This window comes from Mandrillus leucophaeus, unplaced genomic scaffold (genome assembly GCF_000951045.1).
Source record: "Mandrillus leucophaeus isolate KB7577 unplaced genomic scaffold, Mleu.le_1.0 Scaffold67, whole genome shotgun sequence".
Taxonomy (NCBI): domain Eukaryota; kingdom Metazoa; phylum Chordata; class Mammalia; order Primates; family Cercopithecidae; genus Mandrillus; species Mandrillus leucophaeus.
This window is the reverse complement of record NW_012107252.1, coordinates 4,522,644-4,541,914: the sequence shown is the minus strand read 5'-3', so window position 1 is coordinate 4,541,914 and position 19,271 is coordinate 4,522,644. Positions and strand designations below refer to the sequence as shown.

The 19,271-nt window shown below is 42.2% G+C and overlaps 1 protein-coding gene across 1 annotated transcript in view; it reads left to right on the top strand.

Moving 5' to 3' along the window:
* ZSWIM5 (zinc finger, SWIM-type containing 5) overlaps nt 1-19,271 on the top strand; it is a 205,627-nt gene that overhangs the window by 170,678 nt on the left and 15,678 nt on the right. Inside the window, exons 5-11 of the mRNA XM_012001869.1 lie at nt 1,109-1,288; nt 7,500-7,676; nt 10,392-10,538; nt 11,854-11,991; nt 14,632-14,892; nt 15,104-15,239; nt 16,458-16,615. Coding sequence (XP_011857259.1) covers nt 1,109-1,288; nt 7,500-7,676; nt 10,392-10,538; nt 11,854-11,991; nt 14,632-14,892; nt 15,104-15,239; nt 16,458-16,615 — 1,197 coding nt within the window. The remainder of the gene's footprint in view (nt 1-1,108; nt 1,289-7,499; nt 7,677-10,391; nt 10,539-11,853; nt 11,992-14,631; nt 14,893-15,103; nt 15,240-16,457; nt 16,616-19,271) is intronic.

The window sequence follows — 19,271 nt, the reverse complement described above, 5'->3', positions numbered from 1 at the left end:
TCTCTACTACAAATACAAAAAATTAGCCAGGCTTGGTGGCAGGTGGCTGTAGTCCCAGCTACTTGGGAGGCTGAGGCAGGAGAATGGCGTGAACCCGGGAGTCGGAGCTTGCAGTGAGCTGACATCGCGCTGCTGCACTCCAGCCTGGGCAACAAAATACAAAAATTAGCCAGGCGTGGTGGCAGGCGCCTGTAATCCCAGCTACTCGGGGTGGGGGGCGTGGGGTTGGGGCACCGAGGCAGGAGAATCCCTTGAACTCAGGAGGCGGAGGTTGCAATAAGCCAAGATCGCCCCATCACACTCCAGCTTGGAGGGACAAGAGCGAGACTTCGTTTCAAAAAAGAAAAAAAAAGAAAAAAAAAATCCCAAGAAAGGAATAGTTTTAAGGCATCACAAGTTATCAGCAGTTTGAAAATCCAAGTCCACATACTTTATTTTTTTTGAATAAGCAAATACTAAGATTCTACTATGTGCTAGGTAATATGCTAGACCTTTGACAAAGGTTATCTCATTTAATTCTCACAATAGCCCTACAAAGTAGGTATTTTTATGATCTCAGTTTTACAATTGAATGATTTGATGAAGCTCAGGAAGTTCAGCTAAGCAAAAAAATAAAACTTTTTCTGACTTCCTCGCTTCCAACCATGTCCTTGTACTAAATGCCCTTCCTCTATGCATATGCTTTCATACCCTGAACGTATCTTTATCTTAATACTTATCATATTCAAATGGAATTATGTTTATTTATCTGTCTCCCTCACTAGACAGTTCCTCAAGGGTAGGAACAGTGTCAGTTTTATTCACCAGCACAGAGCCTTAACACAGAAGGCTCTTAATAAATATTTATTACACTGCAGATTTGAGCTCAGAGTTCAAGCCTAAGTCTGTCTTTATATCACAGGCACACAGATTCAAATAAGACAGTCACTCTACTTTAAGGAAGTGTTGGGAAGGAAAAACAAGCCAGTTCTAAAAATCTTAGCGAATTTTTTACATTAAGAAAAGTTAATGCTTTGGAAAGTTTCTCTACCATCTAAAAATGAAACTGAAACATTAAGGCTTACATCAAAGGAGAGATGTTAAGAATATGGGTTGCTTTATTTTCCAGGGGCTTTATGGGTGTGCATAATTTTAAATCCACACTGCAAACTGGAGGAGAAATCCTGCTGGCTGCAGCAGCTGCAGAAGTGGAGCGACCTGGATGTCTGTCCCCTGGAGGATGGAAACTATGGACATGAGCTGCCCAACATCACCAATGCACTTCCCCAGAATGCCATTCACAGCCCAGGTGAGCCAAGTGTCCTTTTAGGCTCTTTGTACCTGGAACTTCGAAAGGTGGGAGGGTAAACCTAGAACAATGGTAGCTGGATAGCCTTTTGGCTGTCAGAATTGCCATTCTAAATAAGAAAAGCCTGTGTTTTTATTCATCTTGAAATGCGGAACCTTAAGTAAGGATAAGCTTTTATCTTTGACATTGAGTTGCTATCCTTTTCCACATCTAGTGTCCTTACAGTGCCTAGCATAATGTCCTAGAGCCCTCTGCATGACTCCTCGTCTACTTTTCAGGTTCTTCCTGTCTAATGTATTAAATGTCTTGGCTTCAGTTGGGGTTGGTTTAGCTCAGACCTAACTTAGGGGAGGAACAAAAGACCTATAAAAAGCAGTTTTAAAAACTTTTAAAAACTTTTTAAAACTTTTCTTACTTCTGTTTTCCTCAAATTTTTATACAGCAAATAGGTGGGTGGGATCATCCTCCCATATTATTGGTAGGATTCCTGCCCCATTTTAAGACACTTCCAGTACAGTGATACCATACACTCCACCTTTTGAGCCCACTGGCCTGCAGATATCACTTGACATCAGCATTCGTATCAGTTTTAGTTCAACTAATTCAGTCTATTTGATGTTGTCAATTGATCTATTTGATGTTGTCAATTGATCTATTTGATGTTGTCAATTGATTATTCTTTAGCCTATTGAGAGCCTTTATTGGTAGAAGATTTTATCAGACACTGATTTTACAATTGGTTCCTTTTATTTTATTTTATTTTATTTTATTTTATTTTATTTTATTTGGAGACAAGGTCTTGCTCTATCCCCCAGGCTGGAGTACAGTGGTGCGATCTTGGCTCACTGCAACCTCTGCCTCCAGGGTTCAAGCGATTCTCATGCCTCAGCCTCCCGAGTAGCTGAGATTGCAGGTGTGACAGCCACCACACCTGGCTAATTTTTGTATTTTTAGTAGAGACAGGGTTTTGCCATGTTGGCCAGCGTGGTCTCGAACTCCTGACCTCAGGTGATCCACCCACCTCAACCTCTCAAAGTGCTGGGATTACAGCCATGAGTCACTGCGCCTGGCAGTTCCTTTTATTTTAAATAACTCCATTGGTATTTTCAGTCTGAAGAAGGAAATCACGAAAATTATTGTTTTTGTTTGGTCTTCTTCTGTACCATAATTAGTTGTCAGTATATTTAAGACAACTAAGGTAATGGAAGATGAAAAGGCTACAATTTTGCCACTTATTTACCCTTTCCTGGCACTCATCTAGCTTCCACAACACAGGAAGCCATCTCTTTGATAGTGGCTTTGGATAGCATAGAGAGGGTCAAATGCATACAAACACATGCCTTGTTCTGTTGCCCAGGCTGGAGTGCAGTAGTGTGATCTCAGCTCACTGCAACCTCCGCCTTCCAGGTTCAAGCAATTCTCCTGCCTCAGCTTCCTGAGTAGTTGGTACTACAGGCGCGGGCCACCACACCTGGCTAATTTTTGTATATTTGGTAGATACAGGGTTTCACCATATTGGCCAGGCTTGTGTCAAACTCCTCAAGTGATCTGCCCGTCTTGGCCTCCCAAAGTGCTAGTATTACAGGCGTGAGCCACCGCACCCAGCCTGGTCTGGCAGTTTCTTCCTGTCATAATATATTGGTTCTTTGTTGTTGTTAGCTCTCCTTTGAAGATGTTGCTTCTTCTAAAGCCTTCTCAGGTTGTGATTGATACCTTTCTCACATCCCTTTACCTTTGGGGCTGGAGAAGCAGTTGATTCCTGCCTATTCTTCAAAGTCATTTCTACATAATTCTCCTTCCTACCTTCTTAAAATACCCCAGGTTTAAGTTTATGCCATCAAACTATACTGTCTGCCACCCTGCTGGTTTTTGTCATCTGTAGACCTCTGGGTCAATCCCTCTCATTCATTGAAGATTTTTAGCTATTGGCTTACTAATACTACTTTCTATCACTGTTCCTATCGTAATTCTTTTTGTTTAATTTTTTTTTTTTTGAGACTGGGTCTCACTCTGTCACCCACGCTAGAGTGAAGTGGCGTGTTCTCATCTCACTGCAACTTCCGTCTCCCAGACTTCAGTGATCCTCCTATCTCAGCCTGCCGAGTAGTTGGGACTACCGCCGTGAGCCACCACTCACAGCCAAATTTTTGTGTGTGTGTATTTTTTGTAGAGATGGTTTCGTCATGTTGCGCAGGCTAGTCTCGAACTCCTGAGCTCAAGTAGTCCTCCTGCCTTGGCCTCCCCAAGTGCTGGGATTATAGGCATGAGCCACCACGCTGATTCCCATCATAATTCTTGATGACTTCAGTAGCCACATAGATGACCCTTTCAATACCCTGGCCTCTCAATTATTTGATCTCCTCTTTTCCAGTAGTCTCATCCTCCACCATAACTTAGCCATTCAACCCCAAAATCATACCCTAAACCTTGACATTACCAAAAACTACACCCTCTTCATGCATCACCAGTTACCACCATCATTCTTGCTAGCTTTTCTTTAGTATCCCAATTTTAGTAATTCTTTGACCCAGTAGGAATTTTGTCTTACTGTGTAAGACAGGGTTTTACAGGTTTTTGTTTTGTTTACCAAAACAAAACAGAAAACACTCTTGTGACTCCACGTGCATCTCTGGGTGGTAGAAATAGGTGGTAGAATTAGGAAAAATCAGTTAAAAAGAATAGTACAGATTTTCCATGTCCATTTGTTCTGTTCTTAATCTCCCTGAATTCACTCCAAGTCAGGCTTTCAATCCCTACCACTACTGAAACAGCTCTTGTATCAGTTACTAATGCTAACTGTTGCTAAATCTACTAGTTGTTCTCAGTCATAACCTTACTTGACCTATCAGCACTGTTTGACACATTGGTCACACTCTCCTTGAAACTTCTTTGTCATTTGACTTCCAAGAAACCATTCTCTCTCGGTTCTCCTTACTTCATTGGCCATTCCTTCTAAGTCTCTTTACTGTCTCTTCCCCAGTTCCCAACCTAAAATGCCATAGTGCCCAGGGATCCGTCATCAGACCACCTCTCTTTCTTTTTTTTTTTTTTTGTTTGAGACAGAGTCTTGCTCTGTTGCCCAGGCTGGAGTGCACTGGTGTGGTCTCGGCTCACCACAACCTCCACCTCCCAGGTTCAAGTGATTCTCCTGCCTCAGCCTCCTGAGTAGCTAGGATTACAGGTGCCTGCCACCACGCTTGATAATTTTTGTATTTTTAGTAGAGACGGGGTTTCACTATGTTAGCCTGGCTGGTCTCGAACTCCTGACCTTGTGATCCGCCTACCTCTGCCTCTCAAAGTGCTGGAATTACAGGAGTGAGCCACCGCGCCTGGCCACCACCCTCTTTCTATACTTCTTCGTTGGTTGCATTGTTTTAGTAATCATCTAAATACTAACAACTCGTATATATAGATCTTGCCCAGACCTTTCCTCTCAACTCCAGACATGTATATTTGATATTCAGACTGCCTTTTTGATATCCCCATTTATCTATTAACAGGCATCTCAGTAGGATTCCTACCCCTCAAGCCCCACCCAAACCTGCTCCTCTTGCAGTCTTCCTGTCTCCATATATGGCAACTCTCTTAAAAACCTTGGAGTTATTCTTAATTCTTTACTCTCTCTCACCCCAGCTCTAATCCATGAGCAAATCCAATTTGAAATATATGCAGAATCCAACTACTGCTCATCATCTCCACTCTTTATTTCTCTGCCAGCTACCATCATCTCTCACAAATTATTGTAGTGCCCACCTGATTGCTCCCCCTTCTTCTGCCCTTCCACCTTATAACCTGTTCTCAATACTGCTGCCAGAGTTATCCTTTTAAAATGCAAGTCCCATCATATACCTTCACAGCTCAGAGCTCTTCAGTAGCCTCTCATCTTTCTCAAAAACCCAAAGTCATCTTTTTCTCATGGCCTACATTGGCCCTCCATGATCTAGTTCTCTAATATGTCTCTGACTTAATCTCCTGTGATTCTCCTGCTTGCTCATTCCATCCAACTATACTAGCCTCCTCACTGTTCTCAAACACTCCAAATATACTTCTGCCTTAGGACTTAGTACTTGCTGTTCCTTTTGCCTGGAGACCATTCTATATATGAATAGAACAATAACCCCCTGCCTAACCCCAGCTTGCTTTTCTCCCTAACTCTGCTTTAGACTTTTTCATAGCACTTATAACTGTATGATATATCTGATACACTATATATTTACTTAACTGTCTCTCCCCAATTGAATGTAAAGGCCCATAAAGACAGGGACTTTGTATGTCCTAAGCACTAAGAACAGTACCTACTGTATAGTAGGCAGTAATTATTCACTGATTTAATCAATTTAAAAATATACTGGGAGCCCAGTGTCCACTGTGGGTTGAGCAGACCAGTGAATTCTCAGTTCAGCAATAGATGAGCTTAGATTCCAGCTAGTAGAAGAGTCATTGTGCTTTCAGTGAGGACAACATGAAGGAGAAGCAATTTCAGTAAATACTGTCAGTGCTACTTGAATGATAATATCCTTCAGCCATCTGAGCCTGTACCCAATGGGATATATTAAATTCTAAAGAAATGACCAGATTCCAAGGACTTTTCCTGAATGGTTGAATATGTTAGGTTGTTTCATATTCAGTATGAATTATCTGACATTCCCTCATAATTTTTTTGCACAGAATCAGTAGGTACACACCTCATTTGGGCATCTCTGTAAATGTCCGTACGGTACAATACGTCAGTTCTTGATCCCAAAATAGTTTAAATTGCCATTAATCTGGCAAAGCATCAGTTAAGTGACTCCCTCATGGTTTCTTATTACCTTAAATATCATTTCCATGATCCTCCCTAAGTCCATGGTTTATGGCAAGATATCTTCATTTGGTCCTCCTACATACCACCCTTAAGAGTTGAGCCTACATTTTTATCTGCAGTTTTGGTTTCCCTGCAGCCCTTTTCCTGAAGAGAGATGGCATGATAAGCCTCCAGTGAGAAAACAAGTTTGTCTTTTATTAGCCAGTTTTTTCTTTTTCTTTTTTCTGAGGCATGATCTCGCTTTGTTACCTAGGCTGGAGACCAGTGGCACGATCTCGGCTCACTGTGGCCTTAACCTCCTGGGCTCAAGTGATCCTCCTGACTCAGCCCCTGAATAGCTGGGACTACAGGCCCACGCCACCATGCCCGGCTAATTTTTATATTTTTTGTAGAGACAGGGTTTCACCACATTCCCCAGACTAGTCTCAAACTCCTAGACTCAAGCAATCCGCCAGCCTCAGCCTCCCAAAGTGCTGGGATAACAAGTGCGAGTCATCACACCTGGCCTCATCAGTTTTTTCTTATTGGGGAACAAGACTGTAAGCCGCAGATATCAGTGTAATAAAGGTACCTGAATATACAGAGCTTCAGCTCTTTCTCTTTTTTTTTTTGAAATGGGGTTTTGCTCTGTCACCCAGGCTAGAGTGCAGTGGTGTAATCTTGGCTCACTGCAGCGTCTACCTCCTGAGTTCAAGTGATCCTCCTGCCTTAGCCTCCCAAGTAGCTAGGACTACAGGCATGTGCCACCATGCCTGGCTAATTTTTAAATTTTTTATTTTTTGTAGAGACAGTGTCTTGCTATGTTGCCCAGGCTGGTCTTGAACTCCTGGCCTCAAGTGATCCTCCCACTTTAGCCCCCCAAAGTTCTGGGATTACAGGCAGAAGCCACTGTAACTTCAGCTCTCTTTCAACTCTTAATATGAATTTCATGAAAGTCCTTGGTCTGATAAGGGGAACTTGGTATGAAACAAGTTACAGATTGGCCAAGGATATTGCCTAGCTGCTTCTCTCTACCTTTGACCTCGATAGAAGCAGTTTATATCTTCATGATTGAGTGGCTAAGCACCACTACTCCTCTTGTATTTCATGTAGTTTCTGGATCTCAGGAGAAATTAGTCTTCTGTAGGAGGAGGAAGGAAGCCATAGATCTCTGTGGGAAGGTTATTCCTATAAAGAGCACACACACACTAAAAGCTTATCCAAGAAGGAGGCAACACAACAGATACTCAGAGATTGCAAGTGGCTGCTCTCATTGCCCTTCCACCTTATAACCTGTTCTCAATACTGCTGCCAGAGTTATTCTTTTAAAATACTATTATTCAGCCAACCTCCCACCCTGAAGAAGACCCAGGGCTTAAAACTTCAAATTGCCTGTCACTGTACTGCTGCATGTTCTTCTTTCTCCAGACTCCTTATCCAGACCAAGACGAACAGTGTTCACTAGAGCCATTGAGGGCCGTGAATTACATTGGCAGGATAGCCACCTACAGCGAATAATCAGCAGTGATGTTTATACAGCTCCTGCCTGCCAGCGGGAAAGTGAAAGACTACTCTTTAATTCCCAAGGCCAGCCACTGTGGCTTGGTAAGTCTAGCCCTCCTCTAAGAACTTGAGAGCCACCCTCACTTCATGCCAGGCCCAAATGAGCCATCTTCATACGTACCTACAACTCAAACTACAATTTGGACAGTTTTCACACAGATCTTTTGGGGCTTTTATTAGGGATATTTATTATGTGAAGCCTAAGCCATTTGCATGTATACTCAGTTGTGATACAGCAACCTCAAATAAGAATTTGCATCCTGTCCTCTAAGCTTTGGCAGGGGTGAAAGGAGTTAATGCATCTCAAGGAGCACTAACAAAGCAATTAGGCCTCAGTTCACAGCTTCTCTGAGTTATTAAGCAACAATAGTCTACTCAGTAGTTATTGAGCAACATTATAGTCTACTCTAAAATTACATGTTTTGCTAAAAAAAGCACTAATTTGAATTTGAATTTTTTTTAGTCTCCTATGCTAGTAAATAGGACATAATCTGCATTTGTCACCAAGCAGTCTTCCTTTTCTCCTTCCCACCTTCCTACCTTCCTTCATGATAACAGGATAGAGCTGTTTCATTGTGAGTTTAAACCCTCCTCTGAAATAGTTTCCTGGCTTTCCCTCAATCAGCCTGTCCCTGACTTTATCACAGGATACCCATTTCAAAAGAGACATTCTTTTTTAAAAATATTCATTTTCCGAGTCTTACAGCAATGACATACATTTTCATTGTCTTCTCGCAATTACCTACCTCCATCTCTCAAACCATATCTTTGTCTTTCTCAAGATTTTGCTGAATCTAGATATGCCCGTCTCTCTCTTGAAAGCAATAGCCAGACACACTGAGTCACCACCTGAAGTTCCCTCTGATCATCTTTCTTCTGTGATCCAGCACTTCTAAAACATAAATCTAATAAGCATGTGAAAGAATATACACCTCATTAACAAAGATGCAAATTAAAACAACACTGAGTTAGCATTTTTTGATTTTCAAATGGTCAGGAGTTTTTAATTAAGATAATTAGTTTCTGGTGTGGGAGAAGTTGCATGGAGATAGGTTACCACTACTTATAGGAGTGTAAATACTTACAGTCTTTCTGAAGGGTATTTCTTCTTATCAAAAGCTTTTAAAATATGTTCATACCATGTGATCCAGGAATTCTACCTGTAGGAATTTATCCTGAGCCATAATTAACTAAGGATATGCATATAGCTAAGGGGTTCATTACAGCATGTACAAAAATAAGGTAGATGAGAAAAAATGGAAACCATATAAATGTCCAACAATAGGGGATTGATTAGCTCAATAGATATGCATGTATTCACCAGAATGATATGTAATCATTTTTAATGTTATAGATGTATATTTGATAACATGGAAAAATATTTACAATGTATTATTAAGTGGAAGGCCAGTTACAAAACAGTAAGTGTTAATACCATCCCATTTTTAGTAAAAACTTACTAGACTGGGCACAGTGGTTCACACCTGTAATCCCAGCACTTTGAGAGACTGAGGTGGGCGGATCACCTGAGGTCAGGAGTTTGAGACCAGCCTGGCCAACATGGTGAAACCCTGTCTCTAGTAAAAGTACAGAAATTATCCAGGTGTGGTGGCACACATCTGTAATACCAGCTACTCAGGAGGCTGAGGCAGGAGAATTGCCTGAACCTGGATGCCGGAGGTTGCAGTGAGCCAAGATCACACCACTGTACTCCAGTCTGGGTGACAGAGTGAAACTCCATCTAAAAAAAAAAATTAATAGAAAAGTGTGAGTAAATATACATGACACTGGAAAGAGTGATTATTTCTGACTTTTATTTTATATTTCTTTATAAGTATTTTCAAATTTTCTGCAATTACTTCTGTAATTTTTAATTTTATCTTTAAGAAAAAAGCACAAAATAAACCATAAAGCTTGTTATAATTACTCACCTATTTGTAAGTCTTTGGTTTGGTAGTCTTCCATTATCCCTAAGGTAAATTCAAACTCCATAGAATGGCATTCAAAGCTGTTTATATTCCAGACTCTACCTTTTCCAGGCTATCTTAAGCCACATAACATAATTCTTAACTACATGGAACTATTTGCCATACTCTGAAGATGGATGCTATTAATATATTGAATAATTTTTATGCTTTTACAATATGCCCCTGCTTATGTTTCCTTTGTCAGGAATGTCTTTTCCTGTTTGTCTACCTGTTTGAAATCTTACTTGTCCTTCAAAGCACAGCTCAAATACTATTTTCTCTATATATATTCCTATGTTACTTCTTTTTAGCTGCTTTATAATTACGTTTATGTATCATTTGTGAGCTCTTTGAGAGCAATGACCATTTCTTATTCATCTATGTACTTCCTTTGCCAAGCATACTCCGTGGCATATAATAGGTTTTCAGGAAATGTAGGATTAATTAAATGAATGAGACTTTTCCCATTAGGCAGTTAGTTGCTACCTCCATTGGTTTCCCATAGTATAATATATGTTTGCAAAGAGAGAAACTACATTTTATTATCCTACTTGTGTGTCCCTTTCAACACCATAGACCACGCTGAGGCTGCAAGGTAGCTCTTTCAAGATATCACCTGTGATTTATTCAACTTTTTATATCTTCAAAGATAAAGACACAGTTTCTGGTATATAGTAGATGTCAGGTTGAATTTGAGGAACTGGACTGAATACAAACCCTCTTTGTCAGGTGTAAATTTTCCTGATTTGAAATTTTAACTAGACCAAAATATCTTCTTCTTATTTGGTAGAGCATGTGCCTACAGCCTGTGCTCGGGTTGATGCCCTACGTTCCCATGGTTATCCAAAAGAGGCCCTCAGACTCACAGTGGCCATTATTAATACTCTGAGGTTGCAGCAGCAGCGGCAACTGGAAATCTACAAGCATCAGAAGAAAGGTATAGTAATTAGGAGCCATCTAACCCCCTTAGGCCCAAAGCTGATGAGGATCCTCAGAGGATACAAGGCCCGGAAGAGCTAGGGAATTCCAGGTCATTCTCCTTGCTGTGTGGAATGCTTCACTTTATGAATCTCAGTTTTCTCATCTGTTAATTTGGGAATAATACCTGTTTGCCTCCCTCATAAGGCAGTTAGAAGGCTCATTAAGATCTTGTATGAGAAGACCATTTTTAAACTGTAAAGCTGTAGACAGGCATGGTGACTCACACCTATAATCCCAGCACTCTGGGAGGCCCAGGTAGGAGGATTGCTTGAGGCCAGGAGTTTGAGACCAGGCTGGGCAACATGGTGAGACCCTGTCTTTACAAAAATAAAATAAAGGCTGGGCACAGTGGCTTACCCCTGTAATCCCAGCACTTTGGGAGGCCGAGGCAGGTGATCACCTGAGGTTGGGAGTTCAAGACCAGCCTAACCAACATAGAGAAACCCCATCTCTACTAAAAATACAAAAAATTAGCCAGGCATGGTGGTGCATGCCTGTAATCCCAGCTGCTCGGGAGGCTGAGGCAAAAGAATTGCTTGAACCTGAGAGGCAGAAGTTGCAGTAAGCCAAGATCACACCATTCCACTTCAGCCTGGGCAACAAGAGCAGAACTCCATCTCAAAATAAATAATTAATTAATTAAATTAAACTAAATATGCCAGGCACAGTGGCTCACACCTGTAATCCCAGGACTTTGGGAGGCTGAGGCAGGTGGCTCACTTAGGCCAGGAGGTCGAAACCAGCCTGGCCAACATAGCAAACCCCAGTTCTACCAAAAATACAAAAATTTGTCAGGCATGGTGGCACATGCCTGTAGTCCCAGCTACTCTGGAGGCTGAGGCACGAGAATCATTTGAACCCAGGAGGCAGAGGTTGCAATGAGCCAAGATCACGCCACTGCACTCCAGCCTGGGCAATAGAGTGAGACTCTGTCTCAAAAATAAATTTTTAAATAAAATAAAATTAGCAGAGCATGGTGGCATGTGCCTGTAGTACCAGCTATTCAGAAGACTCAGGTGTCTCTTAAAACAAAAACCTGTAAAGCTGTATCCATGTATGCACTACCAGCAGGCAACCCAAATGCAGACCACATGACCTTATAGCTGGCTGGTATGTTTGAGGCCAGCCCTGTCAACCCAAAGCAAGACAATAGAGAAGCTTTTATTTGACTCTCAGGGTCAAGGCTGGAGAGACTGATAAGAAGACCCAGGCAGGGACAGATAGCAGTTTGTCTCTATCACTGTCTAAAATTTTAACCTGCTTGTTTCCAGAACTGTTGCAGAGAGGAACCACAACCATCACAAACCTGGAGGGCTGGGTGGGCCACCCCCTGGATCCCATTGGCTGCCTGTTTCTCACTTTGACTGAGGCCTGCCGCCTGAATGATGATGGCTATCTGGAGATGTCAGGTACAGGGGTCAGCCTGAGGCAAACCAAGACTGCCCTTGTTGGCTAGAATAGTGGCTTACACCTGTAATCCTAGCATTTTGGGAGGCCAAGTTGGTGGATTACTTGAGTTCAGGAGTTCAAGACCAGCCTGGGCAACATGGCAAAACCCTGTCTCTACAAAATATTAGCCAGGTGTGGTGGCAGTCACTTGTAGTCCCAGCTACTTGGGGGCTGAGGCACTAGGATCACTTGATCCCAGGAGATCGAGGCTGCAGTGAGTCAAGATTGCACCACTGCACTGCAATCTGGGTGACAAAGTGAGACCCTGTTTCATTAAAAAAAAAAAAAGACTGCCCTTGTCAGCCCTTTTCTCCCTTCCAGACTCTGTTCTACCTCCTTTTGAAGTTTTTGTCCCCCTCTTGTCCAAACTAGAGCACCCTAAGAGGTTTCTTCATACTTGCCCATTTCCCACCTTCCTTTCCTACCCTGTGGTCTGGCCTTGTCCTGATTTCACATTTTACCTTGCCAGCCTTCCTTGTTCCTTTTATTTCCCTATCATAAATGCCTAAAGAATGTAATCCAAGAAGAATAACAAGTAATAGAGAAATTTCAGCAGTCAGAGGCGAGAAGCTAGAGCAGTCTGAAAGTGGGAAAGAACTTCCATCGAGAATCCGTGTATCCCTTGCAATTGCATAATAATATTTTCTGGTTTCCTTTGAACTTTCTTTTAAATGATGGTTTTGTACCAATTTTACAAATAAGAACTAGAGGAGAATAATTTAATAGAGTCTCAAGACCTTATTAAGAGTAGCCAAGAATAGATACAAAATTGATTCTTTTTTCTTTTATGCCTTCACTTACTGTATACATATATCTACTTTAGTATTTAGCATGCTACATTACAATTTATTTACAAATAGTTCTCTTTTACTAGACTGTCAGCTACTTAAAAACAGAAATTATGACTTCTTTATCTTTGTGTTCCTAGCACTTAGTGGAGGACCTGACATTTAACAATCTTTCATAAATACTTATTGGATAGATGAGGGAGAAAAGAAAAGAAACCAAGACTTTGACTTTTAAACTGTGCTTACTTCCTGAAATTATGCATCCAGTGGTGGAGCATATGAGATAATAGTAACATAAAGGTTGCACATGTTACAAAAGTAAGAGTTTAACTGTATGGATTCAGATTTCTCTGGATAGAGATATAAGGGATGGCCCCAAGTCAAGTGAGGACTGCTCCTTGTCTTCCCTCTGACCCCTTGCAAAGTGAATCATCATCTTTGGTCTGTTTCATCTGTACAGTGACATTTACATCTTGGAAACCTGAGTTTGCACTTGGGTTTATTCATTCACCACTAACACATAGCAATACCTAGAACAACAAGATGGTCTAATCCCTTTAAGGTGTTCACATTCTATGAAAGAGACAGAAACAAAAACAGACAATTACAACATTACATAATGTGCTAGCAAAAGATAAGATTTTATACTTCCCTAACTGGCTTAGCCAGTTCATATATTGAGAAGGAGGTGGGCCGGGCGCGGTAGCTGTGGCCTGTAATCCCAGCACTTTGGGAGGCCAAGACAGGCAGATCACCTGAGGTCAGGAGTTCGAGACCAGCCTGGCCAACATGGTGAAACCCCGTCTCTGCTAAAAATATAAAAATTAACTGGGTGTGGTGGTGTGCGCCTGTAATCCCAGCTACTTGGGAGGCTGAGGCAGACGAATTGCTTGAACCGTGGAGGCGGAGGTTGCAGTAAGCCGATATCGTACCACTGCTCTCCAGCCTGGGAAACAGAGCGAGACTCTATCTCAAAAAACAAACAAACAAACAAAAAAAAGAGGTAGGGCTGGGCATGGTGGCTTATGCCTATAATCCCAGCATTTTGGGAGGCCAAGGTGGGAGAATCACTTGAGCCCAGGAGTTTGAGACTTTATCTCTGGGCATCATAATGAGACCCTATCTCTACAAAAAAAATTTAAAAAGTATCTGGGCATGGTGGCATGTGCCTGTAGTCCCAGCTACTCAGGAAGCTGAGGTGGGAGGGTTGCTTGAGCCCAAGAGGTTGAGGCTGCATCAGTGAGCCATGATTGCACCACTACACTCCAGCCTTAGCAACCGAGCAAGACTCTGTCTCCAAAAAAATTAAAAAAGACAGAAGTGGGAATCTTTGTGGCTCTGTGTAACCTTCTTTTCAGTATATTTTCCTTACTATTCTGGGGTTCTGATTCAGCTTCCCTGTGATAGCTGTTGACCAAGCTGTATCCCAAAGATGGGAGGGAAAGACAGAAGACTAGGACAGACACGGTGGCTCACACCTGTAATCCCAGCGCTTTGGGAGACTGAGGTAGGCAGATCACCTGAGGTCAGGAGTTTGAGTCCATCCTAGCCAACATGATGAAACCCCCCTCTACTAAAAATACAAAAATTAGACAGATGTTGTGGCATGCTCCTGTAATCCCAGCTACTTGGGAGGCTGAGGCAGGAAAATCGCTTGAACCTGGGAGGCGGAGGCTGCAATGAGCTGAGATCGCACCACTGCACTCTAGCCTGGACAACAGAGCAAGATTCTGTCTCCAAAAGAAAAAAAAAAGAAAGAAAGAAGACTCTACCAAGCCTGACCTAAAGAATTTGGTGCCCTGTTGCCCTCAGATATGAATGAAAGCAGACCCCCTGTGTACCAGCATGTACCTGTGGCTGCAGGCTCCCCAAACAGCAGTGAGTCCTACCTGTCATTGGCCTTGGAAGTTGCACTGATGGGCCTGGGTCAACAGAGGGTAATGCCTGAAGGCCTCTACGCACAGGACAAGGTATGCCGTAATGAGGAGCAGCTCCTGAGCCAACTCCAAGAGCTGCAGCTGGACGATGAGCTAGTGCAAACACTGCAAAAGCAATGCATCTTACTGCTGGAAGGTAAGTAGAAAAGAGTCTCTTGTCATGGTGTCTTTGACCCATGACCCTGAGCTCCCCTCTTCAATGGAGTACAAGTACAGGAATATTTATGACATTAAAATGTAGTGAAGGTTCCCATGATTAGCAAACATGCATGAGATATTGGGGCTCAAGTCCAGACTGGCAAATGGAAGCATACAGATAAATAACTGGCTGACTTATCTTCCTCCAGGGGGCCCTTTCAGCGGTCTGGGAGAAGTCATCCACCGAGAGAGTGTTCCCATGCATACCTTTGCCAAGTATTTGTTCTCAGCTCTGCTGCCTCATGATCCAGACTTGTCCTATAAATTAGCTTTACGTGCCATGAGGTGGGTAGCGCTTTCCCAGTCCAGTTGCCTCCATCAAAGCAGAAGTGTCCAGTGTTCTTTTTCTTTGCTTATATCACTTTCTTTTCTGTCCGTCTTTGTCATTCTGTTGGACCTGCTACCAAGTATACCTTAAAATAGCTCAGATATTTTTATATGATCTAGGATTCATATCTGGATTCCTTGTTGGTGACTTGGTTCCCTGGCAGTACTCATGGTTGATTGTCTGAGGAAGCCCCTGAGATGTTAATAAATAAGGAGCACTTAAGACCTGAGTCTTCCTGTTCAGTGGTTAGTCTGGCAAGCTGAGAAGGGGTCTGAGCCCTTCTATAGTTCAGCTGAATCAAGGTTCCCCAGCACAGGTCCCCAGAAGCAGCTGGGGGAAGTAGAGGTAAATATATTTACCCCAAGACTTGAGAACAATGAGCTATGGGCATTTTGTTTCCAAGCTAGAATAAGATCCTTGGTTTAGGCAGTTAAACTTAACTCTGTGATGTAGCAGACTATACAGAAGAACAATTTTAGTCAGACTGTAAGGCTGGGACAATACGTTAGCTAAAACAGGAAATTCCTTGGCATGTATTTCTTATACTTTTAGAAATAACCAGGCTGGGTACAGTGGCTCAAGCCTGTAGTCCTAGCACTTTGGGAGGCTGAGGCAGGTAGATTGCTTGAGCCTAGGAGTTTGAGACCAGCCTGGGCAGCATGGTGAAACTCCGTCTCTACAAAAACAAAAAATACAAAAATTAGCCAGGCGTGGTGGTGCATACCTGAAGTCCCAGCTACTCAAGAGGCTGAGGTGGGAGGATTGCTTGAGCCCAGGAGGTCAGGGCTGCAGTGAGCTGTGATTGCGCCACTACACTCCAGCCTATGTGATAGAGACATTGTCTCAAAAATAAATAAAATAAACAACCCTATGATTCTTTTTTAAAATGTATTAACTTTTCTCTCTTCTTACAGTATATCATACTACTCAACCCGGTAGCTCTTAAACTGCCTTTCGCATCCATTTGTAGTGGAAACTATTCAGCATTGAGTTCTCTTAAGTACCAAGGCACTCACCTCATATAGTGTATAGTACCACAGGTGTAAAAACCTTCAAAGCTCTTAGTTAATCCTTTCCTCTCCCCAGTTCCTCCCCAGCAAAGAGCAAGCTTCTCTAAGGTGGTTCAGAAGCCCAGGGTCTGGATGGTGGCTGATGATTCTTCCTGGGTCTTCCAGGTTACCTGTTTTAGAAAACTCAGCTTCTGCAGGCGACACAGCCCACCCTCACCATACGGTGTCTGTGGTGCCCAGCCGTTATCCTCGCTGGTTCACGCTTGGACACTTGGAATCACAGCAGTGTGAACTGGCCTCCACCATGCTGACTGCTGCCAAAGGTGAGCATAGATAGACCTTAAGCTCCAGCATCACCCATCTGCCTGCCCAGCATGGCCTGTCAAAGGCTTGGCCTGCAGTCTCCTGAGGAAGAGAAGCTCCTTGACCATTTAGAGTGATAGTGATCCTCACTTTGCTGCCATTAGAAAGAGCACCTGGATCCAAGCCAAAACTTTACCCTAGTAACTAATTGTAGGATCCCGAATATTTAAAATTAATTGATCTTTAAGTTACTTTTAAATCTAACCTTCTGTTTGATAAAATCACTTCACCTTTCTAAGCCTCAGTTTCAAATCTATAAAATGGGAATCATTGTCAATGACCTGTCAGCCTCCCAGGGCCACTGGAAGATCTAATGAAGTGATGACTAAGATAGAGCTGAACTTCTTACAGATAGAAGAGTTTGTGGTTTTTTTTCAGTGCCCTAGTAAAAGATAGGCAGTCCGAAGTGATTCTCAGGCCTTTAAGCTCACATATATCCTGTTAGCTATGCAGGTTTCACCACAAACAGAAGTGAAAGTAAGCCCCTACATAAGAAGGAGCTATGATAAAATGCTAGCCACCATGAGCTCCTGAATATTTTGGACCAGGAAGCTACATGGATTTTGATTTTTTAAAATTAAAAATAAGTTTATGTGGTATCTTCTTATTGTCCCCCCAAAAACACCGCTCATTACAGAAAAGGTAAAAGTTACATACAAATTAATATAAAAATGATCAGCAAACAAATACAAAAATAGAACAAAGGATATGATCAGACAGTTCACAGGAAAGGAGATACAAGTGGTTTTTAGACAACTAAAATGTCTGGTATCACATTAGAAATACAAATTAAAATTAGCCTGAGATAACATTTTTTACTGATCTTATTGGCAAAAATCAACAAATTCGATAATGTGCATTCATGTGAGGAGTGCCAAGTGGGGAGTGGTGGTAGCCTGCATGGAGTTTCAGATTCCAAGCAGGATAAGGAGGAGGACTACAGATCTAAGGAAAATGAATGATAAGCATAATAAACATGAAGAAAACTATACCAAGGCACATCATAACCAAAATGCTTAAAACCAATAATAGAAGAGAAAATCTACTTAGCAATCAGAGTAAAAAAGATACATTACAGACAAAGGACAAAAAAACAAGTATGAGAACAGATTTATCATTAGAAACAATGTGAGCCAGAAAACAGTGGGAAAAAAAATCCCTGAAAGTGCTTTTTTTAAAAAAATCATCAGGCCAAGCATGGTGGCTCACGCCTATAATCCCAGCACTTTGGGAGGCCAAGGCGGGCAGATCACTTGAGGTCAGGAGTTTGAGAACCCCATCTCTACTAAAAATACAAAAATTAGCTGGGCATCATAGTGCACACCTGTAGTCCCAGCTACTCAGGAGGCTGAGGCACGAGAATCGCTTGAACCTGGGAGGCAGAGGTTGCGGTGAGCCGAGATCTCACCACTGCACTCCTGCCTGGGTGACAAAGTGAGACTCCATCTCAAAACAAAACCAAAAACTATCAAACTAGAATTTTATACCAATGAAAATATATTTCAGAAACAAAGATGAAGCCAGGTGCAGTGGCTCACACCTGTAATCCCAGCACTTCAGGAGGCCAAGGCAGAAGGATCACTTGAGACCAGGAGTTTGAGACTAGCCTGGGCAACATAGCAAGATCCTGTCTTTACAAAAAATTTTAAAAATTAGCCAGATGTACTGGCAAGCACCCGTAGTCCCAGCTACTGAGGAAGCTAAGGTAGAAGAACTGCATGAGCGCGGGAGTTAGAAACTGCAGTAAGCTACCATCATGACACTGCACTCCAACCTGGGTGACAGAGCAAGACCCTGACTCTTAAAAAAAAGAGACAGAGAGAGAGAGGAACTGAAAATCTTTTTCAGACAACCACAGTACAATTAAAAATCGATGATAAAAAGATATTTAGAAAATATCTTAAGTTTGTGGAAATTAAACCACGTACATGTATATTACTCATGGAGCAAAGAAAAAAAAATCACAAGAAAATTAGAAAATCTTTTGACTATATGAAAATGAAAGCACAAGTCAAAATTAGTGGAATGTAGCTAAGGTTTTCTTACACATTTTTAGCAATAAATGAAAACTGCTTCAAATCAGTGATCTCAGATTTCACTTTTTTTTTTTTTTTTTTTTTTTTTGAGACGGAGTCTCGCTCTGTTTCCCAGGCTGGAGTGCAGTGGTGCAATCTCTGCTCACTGCAAGCTCCACCACCCCAGATTCATGCTATTCTCCTGCCTCAGCCTCCCGAGTAGCTGGGACTACAGGTGCCTGCCACCATGCCCGGCTAATTTTTTTGTATTTTTAGTAGAGACAGGGTTTCACAGTGTTCGCCAGGATGGTCTCGATCTCCTGACCTCATGATCTGCCCGCCTCAGCCTCCCAAAGTGCTGGGATTACAGGCGTGAGCTGCTGCACCCAGCCCAGATTTTACTTTAAGAAGTCAGAAAAATAAAACCCAAAGTAAGCATAGGAAAGGAAATAATAAAGATCAGAGCAGACAGGTGCAGTGGCTCATGCCTGTAATCCCACCACTTTGGGAGGCCAAGGAAGGCAGATGACTTGAAGCCAAGAGTTCAAGACCAGCCTGGCTAACATGGCAAAACTCCATCTCTACCAAAAAAAAAAAAAAA